Genomic DNA, 12,128 nt, shown 5'->3' with positions numbered 1-12,128 from the left:
CAATCAGCTTCACGGTGTTCTTCCGTTGGGTGGGGTTAGGGACGACAAAATTTGATAAATATGAATAATAGAATATTAACACAAATAAATTTTGAACTAATTAAACCTGACTTCATCACCGTTTTTTTTTCCAATTTTAATTTTATATATTTATATATTCTATATAATATGCCACTCTCTGACTCATAAACTTGTAAATATGACTCAGCTGCTATGAACTTCATTGGTACTATTATGTTGTTTGGAGGGCAAAATGATTTTTGGATGGAAAAAAAAGTTCAGTGCTATTTACCTATTTAAATTACAGAGCATGGTAATACATGCGACATTTTTATTTATTTATTTAATCTTGACTGGTTTTATAATCCCTCAAGTGAGATTTCTATGCAGTAACAATAACAATAGAATCTATAAAATTAGTTCAATTATTAATTATTACACAATATTGAATTGTTAAATAAATTGGTCATTGCTTTGTCTTGGACCAAAAACTCAATCTAATAAAATAAATCCAGTGACTTTCATTGTTACAGATTTCACTTTAATATGAAGATAAATAGAAAAAAAACATTTGCCAAAGAGGTGACTAGGTAATTTAAAAAAAAGTCAGTGCAGTCATGACTGGGAACATTTGTAAAGATCAATGCACAGAACAGAAGGCCATAATTCAGTTCACTTAAACTTCCTATAAGGAAAGCATTACACCATGTTTGTCATTTCTTCAATTTTGATACTTTATCTCCTGCATTCCACTTCTCCTCCACTTCTTTCTCCATCAGGTGGTACTCAACTGTCGATTCTGTAAGCTACACAGAAAAAAAAACACAAAAAAAACAATACCGGTGGTTAGAAGAAATAAGAACAATAAAATATAAGAAGATGGAATACTGTAAAACATTTTGTTACCCAGACCGCTCTGTTCTTACCATGTCAATAAGAATTTCTATCTTCAATTTTAGGATATTGTTCTCCTCCTCTAGCTGCAGGTTTTTTTTCTTAAGCCGTTCTACTTCTCGGACTGATGCATTTCCACCTGATTCTGATCATACAGAAAGAAGAAATATATATTGTGATAGCAGTTCTATAAAGGGGGTCCCGGGGGGGTCAATGTTTCCATGCTTGCGTGGGTTTTCTACACATATTCCAGCTTCCTACCACGTTCCAAAAAAACACGTTTGAATGAGTGGTTGTTTGTTTAAATGTGCCCGTTATTTGTCTGACAACCAGTCCAAGGTTGTCAGCCCATGGGCATAATGAGGACGACTGTGATAGGTTAAATGTAGAGGATAATATGCACGTAAAGGTGATGGCTTTGTCCTCAATCAAGGACCTCAAACCTCACACACAAGAAGCATTGTGATATTTTCTGCACTGGTCTATTATGCAACAATAGTGTTTGTAATCACCTGATACCCACTGTCCATCTTCAAATTTCAACATATGTCCTCCAATGTTCATTGAAGGAGGTCCATACTCAAGGCCCAGCTCAATTTCCCGTGTGGAACGGTCCAACTAAACGACGAGACATTGTTTTCTCAAAACAATTCACTCGCCATACATCCAAGCACTTATTGGAATATTTCATGATTTTAGAGCAAAAAAAAAAAAAAAAACTTACTGTGTGAAGGCTCGATAACGATGCTGATTTCCGTGGAGGAATCTTCTTCGGACTGAATGATTTCCCAAATCGAGGGAGCTTCAGGGACATTTTGAGATCCTAAATAAGAACACACATGGCAACATTAGTTCGTGTTAACAGGGAATGCTTTTAACACCATCGCATGTTTGTGGTTACCAGCAGGACACTATGTTAGCTAATGCTAGGTCGCTAACCGTTAGGTGCTCACTAGGATACTTCTCACACCTTTACCTGTCGTTAATACTGCCGACTAAGTGTCAGATGGGTTCGTACTTGTAGGTGAGTCACTGAGTTCATACATGTATAACTATTTACCTCCATATTGACAAGTTAGGGGACTCCCTAACTCCGTCGACCTCTGTGTAAACAGTGCAAGCGTAGTACTGCGCAAGTGCGAACGTTCCATTCAAAAACCGGTAAATATGTCCCCAAAAAAGGACATAACACTACCCTTTTACTCAATTATGGGAATAACTGATCGAAATTTAATATGCACGCACCACGCTTTGTTTGTTATTCTGTGACGTTTTGGATAAATATCCAAATAGTTAGGCCCTTGTAAAGATGATAAAATGGTACGTTCGACGTTGTATCACCATGGTGATAGGATTCCCTCACGCATGAGTTTGTTTAATTAATCAAAAAGTCTTCGATTTTTTTCGGTAGAGAGATTTCCCCTCTTTCAAACACTATTTTAATGGGATTTTGGACATATTGTGAAAAACAAAAGATATAATTTATAAACATAGTAGGTATATTAATATGCCCCAGTGGCCTAATGGATAAGGCACTGGCCTCCTAAGCCAGGGATTGTGGGTTCGAGTCCCATCTGGGGTGGTCCATTTTTTTTTTTTTCTCTCCTTCCTCATCCGGGATATTCAGAAAATCTCAAAGCTCCACAAATAATCTTTACTCAGAACAACGGCGACTGCACTCGGATTATTGAGAAATACGGGACTTCAAGAAGAAAAGCAAAAATGGAGCAGAAGGGCATTAAACTGTGCATCCTTTTGAACGCTTTGGCTGCATCAGTGCACACTTGCCGTGAGTATTGCTATTCGTAGAGTTAGAACAAGTAAAATCCTAATGAGATTTTTAATTATACTACTGAAAACAACACAAAGATTTTTTTGTTGTTGTTGTTAAATATAGAATTTACATATCCAAAGTTGCATATTATACTTGCAAATATAATTTGAATGATGTTTATTGTGCTCCAGGAACAAGACAGGTCAAGCAAGAAGAACATATATTAACAACGCCTATGACACTGCTGTGTTCCATAATGTGTGTTATTTAACCTCAACCCCTGTGACCCTGATCCATCCTCTGACAATGACAGAGCTCCGTGAGGCCACCGTGTACTGGGATGCTGCCCAGAAAAGGGTCCTTCTGAAGGAGGGGGTGAAGGAGACGGAGGGCGGCGCTTATGGCTACTTCAATGACAGCCTTCACCTCACTGGATGGGGCATCCTGGAGATCCGCGCTGGTTATGGAGGTGTCCAAGCGGAAGATGAGACGACATTCTTTCTGGCGGGCTACCTGGAAGGCTACCTCACTGCTGGGTGGGATGACTTTTTACTATGGAAACATTACAGTGAAAATGTGAAACACTGTAAATGCACCTAAATGAAGCATTGCTGTATATTTTGTTGTTGTTTACATTTCATTTATTTTGGCTTCTTCTTTCATTGCAGACAGATATTTAATCATTACTCCAACATGTACCCTCAGCTAATAAAGGATGAGAAGGTTCTGAACCCCTTGAAAAGATTCTTAAGGTAAAAATGTTGATATATGTTTACATATGGATAGAATTGGATTGAAAGTGTTGTCGATCTTCTGTGATCCACAGCAAACAGGACGAGTGGGCCAGAGAACAAGTGAAGCAGAAGCAGAACAGTGACACCTTGTGGAAACATTTGGGACTGATCCTAGCCCAACTTGATGGCCTCGTCGCTGGGGCTGCACAGTGGGCCAAAGGCAAACACGTCGAGGTGTGTCATGTGTGTTTTGCAAGGGATCATTATCACCGTGTCATCGTACTCATCTCGCTCTACCCCCCCCCCAGCCTCTGTCTGCATTTTCTGTGCAGTTTCTGAATGGCGTCGGTGACCTCCTGGACCTCGTCCCCGCGCTGACGCCTCGTCCCGAATCTGGCCGAACCGCTGCTTTCAGGATGCCGGGAATGGGCCACTGCACGGCTCTCATAAAGGTCAGGCTTGGGGGGGGGGGGGGGGGGGGGGGGGGCGCACGTGGCCCAAGCTGTGAGGAATTCTCAATTGTAGATTTGCCTTTGTTTTCTTTTGTCGTTATGAGGAATACGCTTCAAATGATTATGTATTAGAATGTAAGCAAGCATTTCTCTGCGTCCCAGGTGACATCTGGCTTTGAGAACCTGCTGTTGGGTCACTCCAGCTGGTACAATTACGCAGCCACCATGCGCATCTATAAACACTGGGACCTCAGAGTGTCACATGCGGCCACTGGAAAAATGTCATTCAGCAGCTACCCAGGTAAACTCCCGCAGACGAAAAATTGACAAATTTGCACCAGTAAACGTCACCGAAATTGCGACACATTTCCGAGAGAATAACGGCAACTTGCTTCGAGTTGAACCAAATCCGTTGTGAACCTTCAACCTTAAAGTAATTCCTCTGCTTCGGCAGTGATGATTAAACATCCCATGCAATGTGCGCACAAAAGCCACAAAGTCTCGTGTTTTTTCCCTTACAGTCGGGTCAGAGCAGGCGAAGTCATTTCATCAGCAAAGATTTGTCAGAGTCCAGGTCAAGAAAAATCCTCTTACAGGCTCTGTTGCTATTCAAATACAACTTGTGCTATTTTTAGAGGGGGGAGGATGTGACTTCACTGTGTTACAATGAAGAGATTTATTTATGACAACTTGAACTGTTACAAATGCATATGTAGGTCAGGACCAGACGATTCCTTAGTGCAGTCAACCGTATTATTATTATTATTATTATAATTTAATCCAATATCCAATAGTGAAATAACAGTATTGTCAACATACAATAGCAATGCCATTAAGAGTTGCTTACACCAGATGACATTTATGATACAATGTAAGCCAAGACCAACCCTACTTTGGACTAAGATTTTCCATTAGAGTTTTTTTTTTAAATTGTTTTATTTCACTTAGCTTTAATTGTTTTTAGAGCAGCTTTGTTTTTTTCCCCTAAAATGCTTTATTTTAGTTTTTTTTTTAAATATTAGTTTTAGTTGATTTAAGTTATTAGTTATTTATCTTTTTTTTTCTTTTTTTTTTTTTCTAGTAATTACTTACTAGTTTAACCCATTCACTCCCAGCAACCCCCTGTGGCTCCTGGCTGTTTTACTGGATTTTGACTGATTTTGCAAGGCCCAAAGAATATTGTGTTCAATTGCTATAAAAATACGTTTCTTATTTTATCAGAAAAAACGTATATTTCTATCTGTTTCCGTTTTGCAGCTATTAGCATGAGAATATAGCCAAGTTTCATCATTATTCACGAATCTGCTTAGAACTGTGGGGAAATCAGCTTGTTTGCAACATGGCCCTGGTTGATCTCTTATACTCTGCTGCCACCTGCTGGCTGTTTTTGTAATAACTACCATTGCTTCAACTGTTCTCTGCAGTAGAGATGCTGCAACAAAGCCTTCTGTATGCTCCCTTATAAAAAAACAAACAAACAAAAAAACAAAAAACAAAAAAAAAACAAACAAACGTATAAATACGTCTTTGGGACACTTAAAACATTTAAAATAGAAATATAAATTTCGGGAGCAAATGAGGTTTAATTAGGTATTAGTTTTTTTCTTATTTTTTGTAACATGGCCCTGGTTGATCTCTTATACTCTGCTGCCACCTGCTGGCTGTTTTTGTAATAACTACCATTGCTTCAACTGTTCTCTGCAGTAGAGATGCTGCATCAAAGCCTTCTGTAGGCTCCCTTATAAAAAAAAAACAAAAAAAACAAAAAACAAAACAAAAAAAACAACAACAAAAACAAACCAAACGTATAAATACGTCTTTGGGACACTTAAAACATTTAAAATAGAAATATAAATTTCGGGAGCAAATGAGGTTTAATTAGGTATTAGTTTTTTTCTTATTTTTTGTAACATGGCCCTGGTTGATCTCTTATACTCTGCTGCCACCTGCTGGCAGTTTTTTGTCATAACTGCTGGGCTGCATCAAAGCCTTCTGTATGGTCTCGTATAAAAAACAACAACATAAAAACATATAAATGAGTCTTTGGGACACTTTAAAACAATTAAAATAGAAATATCATTTTTGGGAGCAAATGAGTTTTAATTAGGTATTAGTTTTTTTTCTTTCTTTCTTTTTTTTATAATATATGGAGTCTAACATCAAAATGTCACTAAATGTCCTTCCTTCTTCTATACGGATGTACGCCAATGCATTTTAAATGAATCGCGAAAGCTCATATAGAACACGAATGGACAAAGATGACAATATATATGGTATGATTATCTCCAGCTGAGTGTGGCTCAAGATAAATCACACCCTGAATTCATTGACAGTCTTATGTCTGAGCTGTGTGATCTACTACACTATCAATGACCATCTTTGTTTTTCCTTTACTTCGTGATATCTTAAAGAGCTTTGTTCTCTGCTGAAAGATGAGAGTTGTACTGCTTTTAACTCATTCACTGCCAATGACGACTATAGACGTCAAAAATCCAAGCAAACAGCCAGTGCAAATTTTGACAAGAAATTTGAATTTATTTGAGTTTTTCATTGTTTTCATTCATAGTTATTAATCATTGTTTTTATGAATAACAACGATGACAACAATTTCATTGCTAAGTGCTACCATCGTGCGTAGAACGGATTCCTTGTACCCTACAACACGGGCGGTGACGTTCTTGTGATCGGTCTTGGTCTTACTGTGACCACATACTGGGTCTCGGCCTCCAAAAGCCAATTTTAGTCGACTAAAATTACTGTTTATTTTTGTTGACTAAAAATGGATTAAAACTAAAATACAATCAGGTGACTGAGTTATGACTAAGGCTTTAATTAAATTTAGTCAGAAGACTATAACTAAAACTAAATTATCTATTTTTTTAAATGAAAATTTTAATTTTACATTTTCTTTTTTCTTTTTTTCAAAATTAACACTGGCTGTTTGCTTGGATTTTGACGTCTATAGTTGTCATTGGCGTTGAATGAGTTAAGTTAAGCATGTGGCATATTGTTCCGTGCCTTATAAAGGGTTTCTGTCTTCTTCTCGGCCCTTGCCATTTCCCTTCGCAGCATTTCATGGAATTTAGTGAGCACATAATTCCACTTACAAAATAATAAAAGACTGCGATATTGTTTTTAAAAGTACTGTACTGCATAATATTGCCTGTAAGCTCGGCCTCCACGTGACCTCCCCGTTTCTTTCCTCCTCATCCCACAGGCTTCCTTACGTCACTGGACGACTTCTACCTGCTCGGCAGCGGCCTGCTGCTGACTCAAACCTCCATCGGCGTCTTCAACGCCTCCTTGTTTTCTCAGCTCACTCCTCACAGCCTGTTGGCCTGGCAGAGAGCGCGCCTTGCCAACGGCCTGGCGCGCAGCGGCGAGGAGTGGGCGCGGATCTTCTCCAAATATAACTCGGGTCAGAGATGGTTCGCGACGGATCCCGATTTGGCTTGCCGGCCGGCGACGAAAGTGACGTTTCTTCCCGTGTTGCAGGTACGTATAACAGCCAGTACATGGTGGTGGACCTGAGTAAGGTTTCGCCTGGACGGAGCATCAGGACCGGAGCGCTGACCGTTGTGGAGCAGATCCCTGGGAAAGTTATCCACACTGACCAGACTCAAGCTTTACGAGGAGGTGACACGTAAACATCCACATATTGGTGACAAGAGTACTTTTACTGTTGAATAATATAACTCAAGTGAGTAATAGTCAGTCCTGAGGAACGGGTAAGTCAAAGTCGTGTTTATGTTACTACCCTACCTCTACTTAACTCATTCACTGCCAATGACGACTATAGACGTCAAAAATAAAATAAAATTAAATTATATAAAAATTTTAATTAAAAAAAAAGAAATTTCAATTTAGTTTTAGTTATAGTCTTCTGACTAAATATAATTAAAGCCTTAGTCATAACTTAGTCACCTGATTGTATTTGAGTTTTAATCCAACTTTAGTCGAAAAAAATAAAGAGCAATTTTAGTCGACTAAATTGACTTCTGGAGGTCGAGACCCAGTTTGTGGTCTCAGTAAGACCAAGACCGATCACTATGCACGATGGTAGCACTTAGTAATGAAATTGTTGTCATTGTTGTTATTAATAACAGTTGGGATTAATAACTCTGAATGAAAACAATGTATAACTAAAACTAAATTCAAATTTCTTGTCAAAATTTGCACTGGCTGTTTGCTTGGATTTTTGACGTCTATAGTCGTCATTGGCAGTGAATGAGTTAATCTGGATAACATTTGCTTTACTCTTTAAGGCTACTGGCCATCCTACAACATTCCATTTCATGTTGACATCTACAACCTGAGTGGCTACGACGTGATGTGGAGGAGATACGGAGAAGACTTTTCCTACGACCTTTGCCCCAGAGCCAAAATCCTTCGCAGGGACCAGGCCAAGGTGTTTGACCTCAGGTCCCTCAAGCACATCATGAGATACAACAGTAAGGTGCAATAATGTCAGAATCAATGTTGACATAATGGACCTCTTTTTATTTTTTATTTATTTTTATTTTTTTTCATGACCTGTAAACAAACATTTACACTCCCATTCAAACCTATAGACAATTTGTAGCCAATTGACTGAACATGCATGTTAAAATAAACACAGCGAATATAGGTTGCAGTAGATTTACATGTCTATTATGGGAAAAAAAATCTGAACAAATAATTTGAAACCGGAACCAATTGTGTGGATGTAAGAGGCGTGTCCTGTATCGGATGTGTTTCAGACTACAAAAGAGATCCTTATGCCAAGGGCCATCCGTGTAAAACCATTTGTTGCCGTAACGACCTGCACCTAAGGAGACCACGCCCCGGTGGTTGTTATGACACCAAGGTGAATAAATGTGTTTGTGTGACTATCGATTGTGTAGGATGGCGTGGGGCCACATGTAAATACATTTTTTTGAAGAGAACGGGGTAATATTCTGAGGGAAAAAAAAAAAAATGAGGAAAAAAATATCAATATTTGCAACATTATAAAGTGACAAATTTGCGAGCAAAAAAACTCACAAATTTACGAGAAAAAAACTCTCATATTTGCGACATTATGAAGTGGAAATTTTGCAAGATTAAACTCGAAAATTTACAATAAAAAAAACTCATATTTGGAACATTATAAAGTGTCAATTTTGCAAGAAAAAAACTCAAAAATTTACAAGAAATAAACTCACAGGTTTTGTGACATTATAAAGTGGCAAATTTGCGAGCAAAAAAACTCTCATATTTGCGACATTATGAAGTGGAAATTTTGCAAGATTAAACTAAAAAATTTACAAGAAAAAAACATATTTTGCAACATTTATAAAGTGGCAATTTTGCAAGAAAAAAAATAAAAAAATTACAAGAAATAAACTCACAGCTTTGTGACATTATAAAGTGCCAATTTGCGAGAAAAATAACACATTTTTATGAGAATAAACTTGCAGATTTGTGACATTATAAAGTGACAAATTTGAGAGAAAAAAACCTCACGAATTTATGAGAAAAAAAAACTCTCATATTTGCGACATTATGAAGTGGCAATTTTGCAAGATTAAACTCGAAAATTTACAATAAAAAAACCCCTCATATTTGGAACATTATAAAGTGTCAATTTTGCAAGAAAAAAACTCAAAAATTTACAAGAAATAAACTCACAGGTTTTGTGACATTATAAAGTGGCAAATTTGCAAGAAAAATAACTCACAAATTCACGAGAAATAAACTTGCAGATTTGTGACATTATGAAGTGGCAAATTTAAGAAAAAAAACACTCACAAATTTACGAGAAAAAACGTGAATATTTGCGACATTATAAAGTGGCAAATTTGCGAGAAAAAAACACACAAATTTACGAGAAATAAATTAGCAGATTTGTGACATTATAAAGTGGCAAATTTTAGAGAAAAAAACACAAATTCACGAGAAATAAACTTGCGGGTTTGTGATGTTATAAAGTGGCAAATTTGTGAGAAAAATAACTCACGAATTCACAAGAAATAAACTTGCAGATTTGTGACATTATGAAGTGGCAAATTTGAGAAAAAAAACACTCACAAATTTACGAGAAAAAACGTGAATATTTGCGACATTATAAAGTGGCAAATTTGCGAGAAAAAAACACACAAATTTACGAGAAATAAATTAGCAGATTTGTGACATTATAAAGTGGCAAATTTGAGAGAAAAAAACACTCACAAATTTACGAGAAATAAATTAGCAGATTTGTGACATTATAAAGTGGCAAATTTGAGAGAAAAAAACACAAATTCACGAGAAATAAACTTGCGGGTTTGTGATGTTATAAAGTGGCAAATTTGTGAGAAAAATAACTCACGAATTCACAAGAAATAAACTTGCAGATTTGTGACATTATGAAGTAGCAAATTTGAGAAAAAAAACACACAAATTTACGAGAAATAAACTTGTAGATTTGTTTCATTATAAAATGGCAAATTTGAGAGAAAACACTCACAAATTTACGAGAAAAAACGTGAATATTTGCGACATTATAAAGTGGCAAATTCGCGAGAAAACCCCCCACAAATTTACGAGAAATAAACTTGTAGATTTGTGTCATTATAAAATGGCAAATTTGAGAGAAAAAAAAAGTCAGAAATTTACAAGAAGAAAACTCTCATTTTTGCTACATTACAATGTGGCAAATTTTTGCGAGGAAAAAAACCTCACAAATTTACGAGAAATAAACTGGCAGAATCTGTGCCAAAAAAACAAAAAACAAAACAGAAACTTGCAATAAAATACACGTCGCCAACTCGCTCCTGTCTCATAATAACACAGGTGACTGACTACCAGATGGCTCTCCAGCTGGCCGCAGAGGCGATAAACGGCCCCACAACACAGGGGGGTCTGCGACCATTCTCGTGGCACTCCTTTAACATCACCAGCCACGTGGGGCTTCCCCTCAAGTATAACTTTTCCTTTATCACTATGAAGCACACTCTACGCCGGCCCTAAATGCACTTGTCATCCCCTCTGTAATATCTGGTTATAAATACACCGTTATAATAGAATGTTGTGTCAGTTTTTACGCGCTAACAATTGCTAATTGGCATTGGACGCAAAGAGACGTGATACACGCTGTTTGCAGATTGAGTCGAGCAGATCTTTGGATAAAATTCAAAGTGTTATTTTTTCTCCCAGAGGAGGATCTGCTGACCTTTTCCTCCAGCATCACTCGCAAATGTTAATGTTGAACTTATGTGACATGTCGCGCCGGACGGTTACAGGACGCACTATGTGGCTTTTACTTTATTCATGGTTTCTCAAACAATTGTGGTTGAATAATTCCTGCAATTTTACATTATGTAACCAGAGTCTAAACATTGGGATTGAGAGAATGAAAAGAGTGCACAGTATGGAAAGGACAATGCAGGTAATCAATGTACTATGTCGAGTTCTCATAACACAGCTGACTTTTCTTTTTTTTTTTTACTTCCTGTGTGCAGTGTTTGCTGGTAACCGAAATGAAGTAATATAATAATACGCTGGTCCACTCGTGAAGCGAATTTGTTTTTGCCTTTGTTTGCATTGTACCATTCTTTCATTTGTGTGTTGCATTTTCACTTCCTGCGAAAGTTGAGCAAGATAGTGAACACCCAGTTGAGCAACATACTAAAGGAGCTATGAGTATCAGGACAGCCATGTATTCACATATTTATCAAAACAAACAATGTCTGTACTGACACAGCGGGCAGGAACATGTCTGTAGCACAAATAGTTTTAATAATCAGCACCTCTGGTGAGTATGATGTATTTTATCTAAATGTTCATGGTTGTAATCTTCACACATGTTATTCGACATCATTCCCGCTATTCTTATTATTCCATTTTATTCGTCGCACTTTTTTGACGCGCTACTGCTTCCACATTTTTCAACCGATTCTCGCCGTTCAAAGTTCGACATATTCCAAAAATTCACGCAACGACCGCTTCCATTTTTTTTCAGTTCAAAAATTCACGGCTTACCCACAATTCCCGATTTCGTACCCGATTTTTCCCCCCATTATTCTTAATGGGAGATTCTACATTTTCCATTTACTTCCACATTTTTCATCCAATTCACTTCATTCCAAATTCAATATATTCCAGCAAGTCACGCCATGAGCTCTTCCAGCTTTTCTGTTCCAAAATTCACACCTTACCCACAATTCCCGATTTCGTACCCGATTATTTCCCACATTCTACATCTTCCATTTCATCAAATTCACTTTATTCCAACTTCAATATATTCCAGTATCATTCAACATCATTCAATATTAT

The 12,128-nt window shown here is 37.3% G+C and overlaps 2 protein-coding genes and 1 non-coding gene across 5 annotated transcripts; 2 read left to right on the top strand and 1 right to left on the bottom strand.

Moving 5' to 3' along the window:
* Positions 1 to 519: 519 nt before the first annotated feature.
* cby1 (chibby 1, beta catenin antagonist) lies at positions 520 to 2,120 on the bottom strand. 3 transcript variants are annotated; one of them, XM_077502975.1, is made up of 5 exons: positions 1,955 to 2,120; positions 1,619 to 1,717; positions 1,407 to 1,512; positions 927 to 1,039; positions 520 to 806 (listed from the first exon to the last, which is right to left on the bottom strand). In XM_077502975.1, exons 1-5 carry the CDS (start codon positions 1,958 to 1,960, stop codon positions 714 to 716), a joined length of 417 nt encoding a protein of 138 aa, XP_077359101.1. In that variant the 5' UTR covers positions 1,961 to 2,120; the 3' UTR covers positions 520 to 713. The 3 variants fall into 3 exon arrangements, with proteins under 3 accessions (XP_077359101.1, XP_077359102.1, XP_077359103.1); XM_077502976.1 differs by having other exon boundaries at positions 1,871 to 2,101; XM_077502977.1 differs by lacking the exon at positions 1,955 to 2,120 and adding an exon at positions 1,834 to 1,859.
* Positions 2,121 to 2,354: 234 nt separating this feature from the next.
* On the top strand, positions 2,355 to 11,297 carry plbd1b (phospholipase B domain containing 1b). Its single transcript, XM_077503288.1, has 11 exons — positions 2,355 to 2,683; positions 2,982 to 3,204; positions 3,337 to 3,420; positions 3,495 to 3,636; positions 3,711 to 3,854; positions 4,017 to 4,155; positions 7,072 to 7,272; positions 7,350 to 7,490; positions 8,120 to 8,305; positions 8,594 to 8,700; positions 10,647 to 11,297. Exons 1-11 carry the CDS (start codon positions 2,617 to 2,619, stop codon positions 10,821 to 10,823), a joined length of 1,611 nt encoding a protein of 536 aa, XP_077359414.1. The 5' UTR covers positions 2,355 to 2,616; the 3' UTR covers positions 10,824 to 11,297.
* On the top strand, positions 2,404 to 2,476 carry trnar-ccu (transfer RNA arginine (anticodon CCU)). The gene has a single exon. It is a non-coding gene; the product is annotated as a tRNA-Arg (tRNA).
* Positions 11,298 to 12,128: the final 831 nt, after the last annotated feature.

The sequence above is a fragment of the Festucalex cinctus genome, chromosome 17, assembly GCF_051991245.1.
Source record: "Festucalex cinctus isolate MCC-2025b chromosome 17, RoL_Fcin_1.0, whole genome shotgun sequence".
Taxonomy (NCBI): Eukaryota; Metazoa; Chordata; class Actinopteri; order Syngnathiformes; family Syngnathidae; genus Festucalex; species Festucalex cinctus.
The sequence above is the reverse complement of the archived record's forward strand: the minus strand, read 5'-3'. Positions and strand labels throughout refer to the sequence as shown.